General features: G+C 48.4%; 1 protein-coding gene across 1 annotated transcript; it reads right to left on the minus strand.

Moving 5' to 3' along the window:
- Positions 1-2459: 2459 nt before the first annotated feature.
- Positions 2460-5375, minus strand: ARC (activity regulated cytoskeleton associated protein). The gene has a single exon (XM_035126407.3). The coding sequence runs from the start codon at positions 4944-4946 to the stop codon at positions 3723-3725; it is 1224 nt and encodes a 407-aa protein (XP_034982298.2). The 5' UTR covers positions 4947-5375; the 3' UTR covers positions 2460-3722.
- Between the last annotated feature and the right edge of the window lie 5207 nt (positions 5376-10582).

Here is a 10582-nt window from a genome sequence, read left to right on the forward strand (position 1 = left end):
TGAATATTCTTCTTTAGACAGCTGAAGGTGTATAGCGCCTTCTTAGCTGTGAGCTGGAAGATATCAGAATATGGCAATATGAGATGATTTGACATACACTTGTAGACAGTCAGAACCTACACAAGAGCTGTAGGCCAAGTAGTTTTGGAAGGAAGAATAAACAAAATCCAAAACCATCTCCAACTCAACCTGTTTGACAGGTGGAATATGAAGTGAAACTTCTTTGAACATCAAAAAAAGTTTTGGTTAAATGCACACTCCATACAATTGTGTGCATGTCTTTGCTTCCTAGTTAGCTCAAGAAAGAAAGAAAAATGGGAGCAGCCAAAGAAATGGACTTCCTTGTGGTTCTTCTGGCCTATGAGAGATGCTGGAGATGCCCATTCATCTCGTACCTGATTGCCAGCTGTCCTAAGGCTACTGCACCCACCTGGCCATTCAGCCAAACATATTTGATTCCAATATGCATTTCTGAACATAAAAGTGTTCAAAAAAATCTTCAGCTTTGACTGCCCAAGCTCCATGGACAGTGGAGTTCTCTTTGGCCAGTAGAGTTCTCAGGATATAGTGGACTGAGCTCTTAGATAATCTGAACAGGAAATGAATTTTTACCTTACCTCCCTGCCCCGCCCCACAAAACCCTCACTGTCACCCCCAGTTACAATCAATAAGCAACACCCCAGTTACAGTATTCCCCTTCCTTAGTGAGGTCCTGCATTCAAGTTCTTCAGATCTTCAGCCACCCTTCATGCCCCCAATCCTATAAATCATATTGCTATAGTTGTCACTTTGAGTCTTTGCAGTTTCCGCAATGAGCGTGGTCCCTTGAACACATTTCCCCCCTTTGCTGGTTGCATCATGTATAGATGTGCCTTTTCTCTGCCCTCGTAGATGAAGCATCTTTTCTGGCATGTTAGCACGGTTGGCATTTTCTTCCAGATGTCGATCTTTCTGCTTGCCAGCACGGGAGTGATGACTCAAGCAATCAAGGAGCTGACTCTATCTTCAGAAGGACAACAACTTCCTGCAATAAAGGAATGTGAAGGTTAGGTGATGAATAAGGAAAATGGAGAGATCTACAGAGGTTTGGGCTGTCAGAGGAAGCAGGCCTTGAAATACCAGCTGCTGGGAATGGCAGGTGGTTGAGGAGCTGCTGAACTCAGGTTCTGCTTGTGAACTTCCAGTGGGCATCTCTTTCACCACTATGGAAACAGAGTGCGGAACAATCGCCAAACAAAGGGGAATTTGCAACGTCACAGTTGCAAAGCAGCTTTTCAGAACACAGGAAACTAAGTGTATTCTTTGAGTGGGAAGGATTTATTATGGATTAATAGGTACAATGGGCATTTAGAAGTTGGCATCTGCTGGGGTTGGACTGGAATTGAGCCAGGATTGCAGACAGCTATTTACCTTCTCCAAGTGATCTCCGAACAGGAGCTGCAGGAGCTTTTTGGAATCTGACGTCCATCCAGCCCTACTGCATGATGGGACTTTCTGAGCCGCCCCTCTGCCTTCATCTCTGCTCCACATGCAATTCAAGAAGTGCTTCACTCCCAACCGCTTTTGAATGAGTCACTGCAACAACAAAAACCAACAAAAAACGGAACATAAGCTGTGAGCCAGATCAGCTTCAGCAACACAATATACCTTTGCATTAGCTATTGTTCCCCTTCTCTGTGTGAGCTCCAGCAGCATTCTTTGTCTGAAAGAGCATCACTCTGACAGCAGACTGTCCATAGCTGGGCATACGCTTATGTATGGCAGCTGGAGACCTGCCTGTTCTCTAGGACCGAATTCTCCCTGTTTTTCTTTTGACTCTTTCAGAAACTGACACTTTCTGCTTTCTGCGAACCACTCAACTGATCCTGGGGAAGAGTGCGGGAGGAACCATGCTTGGAAGCTGATAGGCTAGGGTGCTAAAAGAGAGTGAGCCTTCCCCTATCCAGCACATGAATGGGGGAGTGATAAGTCAGCTCTCAAGTATACCGATAGGGAGATTAGGTTAGGCAACTGCTGGGGTGTCTTCTAACTTTTTGCTGTAAAACAGGGGCATTACAACTCCCACCAACCCCATCAAGTCCAGCAACATCTAGAGGGCACCATGTTGACTACTCCCGCTGATGGCTTGGGGGGGGGGGAGAGATTTCACTAACCCAAGTCCATACAGCCTCTCTAAAGCTATTTGCTTTCTGCTAGCAACATCAATCCTAGATTTAAGCATCTCTTCTGCAAATTAACATGGACCACAGTTCATAAGTCCCGTTTGGAAATGGCATCTTTCCACTTCCCTAATTATCCCTACCCACCCGTAGCTGACTTTGATACAGCTGAACTTTGTTTCTCCAAGTTTAAAGGCTGTACATATTTGTCAACCCTATTGGCATAAAATCAATGAGCCGGGAAGATTTGTATCTTACCTGTAGCCTGTGGGAAGAAGTCGCACCCTGAAGGCTCTCAGAACGGTCGGGGTGATATCTTGTTCTTCACTGCTTCTCTTGCATCAATGGAACCAGGGGCAGGTCTCTGTGCGAGTTCTGACTTCTTCTAGTCATATTGACTAGCAAGCCATTCTAAAAGGTTACGGCTGGTTCCTTCAGTTCTACAACTGTAGAGGGCGCAGAATTTCTGTAGCAGGGACTTCATGCTTCATGTTTCGTTTCTTTCCTCTCTCCAGCTACCAAAGTTTCAGAAAGTTGCCTGTCTTTTGCTTCTCAGCATTGGGAAAAGTCGTTTTTCTTTAACTTTCTTTATTTAAAAAATTCTCAAAGGTGTTCAATGGATGCACCATCTCTATCTTCTTGGTGCAGAGATTAGGGTGGCATGATTTTTTAATTCAAGTTGTGTTTGTATGCAACTATCTTAAAAAAAAAAATCTAGGGAACTAACCCCTGTACAACTTTGGAGTGTTTTTTTGTTCTTTCTCTTTAGCATCTCGATGTGAGAAGTAGGCGCCCCACCCTTGCAAACCCCTATCCTCCCAAAATCTAGAATGCAGAGGAGCAAAGCATCAGGCTCATGGCCACTCTTGAATGTGTGGCTGATGATCCTTCTGGAGCTGAAAGACCTGAATGCCCAAGTCAAAGCCAAAGAGAATCCAGAGGTGAGAGCAAGGGATGGGTTAATTTGATGGCTGAAACTCCTGCTGACGTTCTTCAGGACCTCTCCAAACTTGCTAAAAGTTCCCTTTCCCAATCTGTTTGGAACTCAGCTGAAAGATTGGAAGAAGTGGGAGAAAGAGGGGGAACCAATATCTTTCAAGAGAGTTAGCGAAAAGTCCACTGATGGTTCCCAGAAGCGGGGAGGAGAATGTCTGGAAGGAAAAGCACCTTGAAGGAAAGGACTGATGTGAGCGAGAAGGAAATCCTCCTGTCACGCCCGGTGAAATTCCCTGGGAAGCTGTGCCCCAGGAGGTGTGGCTGCCTCTACCACAACAAAGAGGCTGGTTTGTCTTTCTGACATAGTCCAGTCCTTGCAATGGCTTTTAAAAAAGAAATCCTCAAAAGAGCCATCCATTATCCAGCTTGAACCATCTCGAGTGATTCAGGCTAGCCACGCTCTCAGCATGGTTGACCTTGAAGAAAATTCAATTTTCCTCCTACCGGTCATTAGGCTGAGTGTATCTTCAGACCCACCATGGCTGAAGTTCTCAGATGAAAGGAAACCACCTTCCTAAATAATCCACCAACCCCCTTCTTTGTCATACCTGTTTCACACTACTCTTCTCATATCACTGTGGTCGGTGGGACAGAAACCTCAGGTTGAGTTCCATCACTAGCAACAGGGCTGGCAGTGGTGGAGGGAGGGATGCTTTCCAATGAGTCCCTTAACTCAGGGGTCCTCTGGGGACTGGGCTCCTCAGAGTTGTCATAGTTTACCTCAACTTCCTTGCCCCTCTGAATCAGCTGTTCTAAAGTTTTGGGGTAAGGGTGGCTGAGGAAGCGTTTGAGCTTGGGCTGGAGGGTCCCTACCACGTACTGGATGACCTCCTCCTCCTCAGCATCAACGTAGAGGGTCTGGTACAGGTCCCTTTTGCGCCAGAGGAACTGATCTAGAGGTTCTCCATCCTTCTGAGGGAGATCCAGCTCTCTCTTGATGGCATCCCTGGTCAGGGTGCCCTCGCTATACTGAAGGAACTCCTTTTTGAACTCCAGCCAGTTCTTGACGGAGTCCTGCTTGTACTCCCACCACTTTTTGGCGGGCCCATTCATGTGGTTCTCAATCTGAGAGAGCCAGTACTCCTCAGTGCCACCCACCTGCTTCAGGTAGTCCTCCAGGTGAGTCAGGAACTCCCTGGGGTCCTCAAAAATCTGGGTCTCCACTGGGGAAGGTGGAGTATCTTCTGAGACAGAGACCCACTGGTAGGAATCATGGGACTGAGGCATGATAGGGACATCCCCGGAAGGAGGAGGTGTCAGGGCATACATCTGGCTCATGTCTAGAGCATAATCATAAATCTCCCCTTCACTGGGCCTGATCTCTGGGCCTCCCACCCCTACCGAGACAGTTTGCCTGTGGTTGTCCCCATGGCAATACTTCGCCCCACCAGACTCGAGCCGGTCAGCCCACTTCTCCAGGCGGAAGAACACTTCCTTCCAGACATTCATCTCTCTCTTGACCCACCTCTCCAAGTGAGCAATGGTCTCCTGGCATCTAGACAGGCAGGCCTTGATGGACTTCTTCCACCTCTGGTTCTCAGCAGCCGAGGGGACATGGTCCTCAAGGTTGTTCTCAAGTTTCCCCACCGACTTCTGCAGGCCTTTCAGCTCCCGCTCCACCTGCTTTGACACCTCGGTCAGGAGGTGCCGGTGGGTCCTCCTGACGTGGTCTAGCATCTCTGCCCTGCACTTCCCTATCTGGAGGATCACGTTGGGCTTGTTGTTATTGGCCACGCCACGGTGGCCCTGGAAGGAGTGGAGGTTCACCTGGTTGATGTTCTCCAACTGCATGTTTCCTAGCTGTGGGCTAATCAAGCTTTCGCCCCTTTGACAGACTCTCTCCAAAAGTCACAACCACCCAGTCCAGAAATGGACTACCTGTTTCCCCTGCAAATTACAAACACAACCAAATCAAGAAAATCACCCTGGGAAGTCTTGCCGTCCAACTGCCCTTGTGCTACAGCCAAAGTCCAAGACAAAAAAAAGTTCTCTTCGATGTCTGGTCCTTCTTCCGTCTCCCAGGAGTCCTTAATCCCGGAGCTGAGCTGCTGAAAACTTCCCCAGCAAGTGGTAATGCTCTCCGCTGTTGCCCGTGTCGTTCCTGCTGCTGCTTCCCTGCTTTTGAGTCTTCCTAGAACTTCACGCTAACAAGTGTATGAATCTCTCTCTCTCTCCTCTGCTTAGCTGGAAAACAGAGAGCTATTTGCTTCCTCTCTGTGATGTGCCACTAGCTCAGACGGATCCCTATACTTATACTCCACACACCTCCCTATGTGGGTGTAGCCAAGCCTCTGTGCTCATCAGAATCTTGCCACTGATTGGCGGAGAAAGATTCAGTGGAAAACACAGCTCCTGGCAAGCATCTCTTTTTCCCTCGCCCTCCCCTTTCGCTTCTCCCACCCCCTTCCACACACCCCCAGACTTGAGGCGAGAAGCACTTTAAAGGTTCTGGAGACAGTTGGATGGATGGATGAGTAATTCCTACCTTTTCTCCTCACCCCTTTCAGCTCCCCCTTTCTCCCCCCCTCCCCACTTCCCCCAAAGAAAAGGTCTTATTCATCTCTCGGCCCTTTATCCAGGAAGGTCCTTTTTGCAAAGGTCCTCACACTGCGAAAGACCCCGACACACGAGGGAGATGGCTTAAAAGCTCCCTGAGTCACACACCCTCCACTGGCCAGCTGTGGGTTACTCACCCACCTGCCCCCCCACATGACACACTCACAGCTACCCAGACCTGTGCAACCCCTCACTATTAGAGGCTAAGGGGTCAATGGCTGAGCAAAGTGCAAAGGGACATGGTTTTATTTTCCAAATGGGAGGTGGGAATTTTGCCTCCAGCCGTTTTCTGTTATGCAATCATAACCATACATGTGGGGGGGGGTTGGGGGGGAAAGCTGTCAATATGTTGCGGGTTAAAACGGGGGGGGGAGTCCTACCCTTCCAGGGTTCCCAGCCAATTAAGTCCGCCCATCGCAAAGCTTGCGAGTTACTAAGCTTGAATCAGTTGCTTAATCACACGGCGCAGCCCACAGACGCAGATGAAGCTCACACTCGTTGATGAAGCAGGAAGCCAAACCATAAAAGGACACCGGGGCTTTATATAACCAGGAGATAAAGAGATTCCCTTTCTAGAAAAGGAGATGGAGGCAGTGTGTGTGTGTGTGCTTCCCCTCACGGAACTCCAGCCCGTCATTCAGATGCAGGACTGGGATGACAAGGTGGTGATGATACATTTTTAGGATGGGGGACTTACTAAGCAAGGTTGGAGGGTTATGTAACTTGGTGAGTACTTACCAGGACACCCCCCTCCCTCCTTCCCACTCCCCAAAATGCACGATTTGCTTAGCCTCTGTTTGGATGGAATCAGTCAATCAAAAATAACCACATGGCTGAATTTGCATCGGGTCTTTTGGGTGCCCCTTTTCTCTAGGGTGTCTAGTTGTGGGGTGACAGGTGGCCTAGGTTTGCTAGGGAAACGAACCTGGCCATTTCTGCTTTGCGAATTTTCTATACAGGTTGTGCACTTTGCGATGGACTCTTAGGCATGCAGCATCTTATTTGGGGAAGGGGTGTTGGAGCGGAGGATTCTTCTGTAGAGTTTAACTGAATTCCGGGTCCCTCTCTCTGTTTTTTTTTTTTGTTTGTTTGTTTTGTTTTTTTGTAGGGGTTTCTAAAAATGTGATTTTGTTCCCCGTGGCTTTTGAGAGGGAGGTGGACTATGTGGTAGGTCAGATGTCGGTTCCTATGCCAGGAATTGAACCTGGAACATTCTGAATGCCAAGCAGGTGCTCTTCAACCGAGTTAAAGCCCTTCCCCGAATATGCAGTCCGCATGTGAAGATAGCGATGAATTAACATCAGAGGGAGAGAAGACAGGGAGAGACATCACATCCCAAACTGGCCACAAGTCCACATCTGCAGAAGGAAACCCTGTCAAAGGTGTATAGACTGTCCCTATAATCTGGAACCCTGAGTGGACAGATTTCTAACTTATGGGGGAATCTTTCATGCATTCATCATGCTTCCCCTCTGCAGATATGCCCCTAACGTCTCATATACATCCTAGGAGCAGGCCAGGTGTGAATGGTCCCCTTCTCTCTCCACATGATGCTAATTTTGTGGAAGAAAAAAACACCCCAATGCAGCTTAGGAGCTTAGTTATGAATTCCCTGACCTGATCTGCGTTTCTGCCATTACTTTGGGCACCAGAAAACTTGCTTCTCCCAGGAACGTTAGCCGACTCGGCTAAACCCCTTCGTGTTACAGAATTGAGACTCCTTAAAGGGGCAGCAAAATAGATCAGGTGAACACACCTAGCAAAATGGATTGATTCACCCAGGTTTAAAATGCCATAGGCATTTATTCTAGATGTGCATCTCAGTGGTTGCCAGACAGATCACTTTGGAAGCAGCAATGCAAGGTGTTAGAAACCACAGGAGGGAGAGTGGGCTCTTGTGCTTGAATCCTGAGTTGGGGCATCTGGTTGGTCACCGTGAGAACAGGATGTTGGACTAGATGGGCCATTGGTCTGATTCAGCAGGCGCTTAGAATCATAGAATGGTAAAGTTGGAAGGGCCCCAATGGTCATCTAGTCCAACCCCCGGCAATGCAGGAATCTCAGCTAAAGCATCCATGACAGATGGCCATCCAACGTCTGCTCAAAAACCACCAAGGAAGGAAAATCTTATGTTCTTTTCCAGCAAGTCACCTGTGGAGTCTTGTCTGAGACCAGGCATCTTCAGGAATCCAGTATTTGTGAATTCCAGTATGACATGACCTGATTCAGTCTTTTGCATCAATGTGCATATTTCTTAATTACACATAGAAAACTCCTCCATGGAGCTCAAAGTTATCCTAATCACATTTTATACTCACAGCAGCCCTGTGAAGTAAGTGAGACTGGGAGTAAGTGACTTGTTCAAGGTCACCCAGTGGGCTTCATGAGTGACTGGTTTGAACCACATAAATATTTGTGACTCTTAGGTAGAGGTAAAGGGACCCCTGACCATTAGCTCCAGTCGCAGATGACTCTGGGGTTGCGGTGCTCATCCGTCTTTACTGGCCGAGGGAGCCGGCATTTGTCTGCAGACAGTTTTTCCGGGTCATGTGGCCAGCAGGACTAAGCCACTTCTGGCGAAACCAGAGCAGCTCATGGAAACGCCGTTTACCAGAGCGGTACCTATTTATCTACTTGCACTTTGATGTGCTTTCGAACTGCTAGGTTGGCAGGAGCAGGGGACCGAGCAACGGGAGCTCACCCCATCACGGGGATTCAAACCGCTGACCTTCTGATCGGCAAGCCCTAGGCTCTGTGGTTTAGACTCTTAATGCAGATTTAAAAAATAAAACAGGTTTCAGAGACTGATGTAAGAACAGTTGTGAAAGGAAAACTGGACTGGAAATAGACTGAGAGGTAATATGATGGCCATATTCCAGCATTGAAAGGGATGTCATGTGGCAGAAGGAGCAAGCCTGTTTTCTGCTGCTTGCGAGGGTAAGCCCAGATCCAATGGATTCATATTACAAGAAAGGAGATTCCAACTATGTATCAGGATGAACTTTCTGACAGTAAGGGCTGTTCAACAGTGGACTCCCTCAAGAGGTTGTGGGTTCTCCTCCATTGGAGGTTTTTAAACAGAGGTTTGATGACCACCTGTCAGGGATTCTTTAGGAATCCTTTCTTTCACTTTTGCCTCTCCTCCTTCCAACACCAGTTTTGGCGGCATTCCAACCCCTTTCTCTTCCATGCTGGCTTCTGTCTCTCAAAGGGGGAGAGACAGCAAATGGAAGAGGGCTTTCCTTTTGGGTTTCCTGGGGAATATCTGGCTGATACCATGGCAACCGTTCCTCCAGCACTTCTAATAAAAGGAAGGTGAAGGAGACAGAAATGGAGATGGATGGGGGAGCCGGAAGTACCAGGAAGGGAAGAGAAAGGCAGATGGCAGATTTGACAGGAGAAAGCTGGAGGAAAATAGATGGGTTGCAGAGAGTGTGGAAAGAGAAGCGGGGCAGGCAGATGGAAGCTGGCTCAGAAAAACTGAAAACAGGACAACAGGAGCAATTTAAAATGATTTATTTTATTTATTGCATCCCCTGCCCCTACCTTTTCCTCCAAGGAGCTTAAGATGGCGTACATGGTTCTGCCCCTCATCCTTTCATCTCCACAACAGCCCTGTGAGGTAGGTGAGTCTGAGAGATGCGGTGACTGGCCCAAGGTCACCCACTGAGTGAGAACCAGTGCTGTGGTGTGGTGTGGGGCGGTTGCCCCCGGTGCAAAAATTTCAACACCCAGTGCTGCCTCAATACAGCTGTGTGCTTCCATCGCTTAGCTCCATTGAAAACGGTGCTTTCCTGTGAACCAGGAAGTGGTTCTATTTCCCTCCCACCCCCTCTGTGCATCCCTGGGCTCTGGCAACCCACGCTATGCCACTGCCGTGGTCTCCCAGGTCCTGGTCTGATACTCTAACCACCACTATGGATGGTTCAGCAGAGATCAGGCACAGAAAATGTGGCTTTGTCCAAATTTGCCAGCCCTAAAAGGCTTTTCAGAAACTGTGGGGCTGACCACCTCGGCACTGTGATGTTCACAACAGGTGGATGAATAGTAAGTCAATTCTGGTTACTCTCGGTTCCTCATTTTTCCAAGCTCCACTCCCTCTTGACCACAGTAGCCCAGGACTTCAAAATTGGATTTCTGCAGTGCATTATATTTGGGTCTTCCCTCACCCTTCTTCCAGAAGTTGCTGGTGGTGCAGAATGTTGCAGAGGGCTGATAATAGGAGCGAGGCCCTGTCTGCATGTCACACCTCTGCTCAGAGATCTGTATTTGTCAGGCTTCAGGGATCCGTTCCCCCTCCCCTCACGGCTAGCAGCCAGAAATGGGAAAACAAGAAGTTCCTACCATGGTATTTTATTCAATATTCGCAGAGAGAGACGGATGATGCCGCCTCTCAGATAATGGTGTTGCTCCGAGTAAGGTCCCACCCCCTCCGTCTCTCCTATCATACGTCATCCCTTCGCAGACTGATCTGTGCTTTCTGCCTCTGAGCTTTCAATGCACGCCTGGTCGGAGGGGGGGGGGAGTCAGTAATGCTTTCCAAAGAAACTGAGTCTGTCAGCTGTCTCTCCCCTGGTGCTTCTTCTTCTTCCTGCTGCTCCTCTCCCAATATTTCCCAAATTCTCCCCTCTGCAGCCTCCGAACTGTGACCTTCTGCAAACTACTGTTCTAAATCTATACTGTCCTCCTGTTCTAGGGAAGGATCAGGAAGAGGCGGGGGCAGTCCCCACCATTCCTCCTCAGTACAGTCCCTGATAGGACTGGTTGCTGCTTTGTTACCAGGACAAGTTCAAGGTGCTACTATTTCGGTACAAAGCCCTCAATGACTTGGGACCTGATTACTTGTGGAACCTCCTTACCCCATATCTGCC

The sequence above is a fragment of the Zootoca vivipara genome, chromosome 8 (genome assembly GCF_965207765.1).
Source record: "Zootoca vivipara chromosome 8, rZooViv2.hap1.1, whole genome shotgun sequence".
NCBI classification, from domain to species: domain Eukaryota; kingdom Metazoa; phylum Chordata; class Lepidosauria; order Squamata; family Lacertidae; genus Zootoca; species Zootoca vivipara.

What these genes read in the sequence shown, in the direction of transcription:
- ARC (XM_035126407.3), bottom strand. Translation starts at nt 4,946, where the DNA reads ATGCAGTTGGAGAACATCAACCAGGTGAACCTCCACTCCTTCCAGGGC.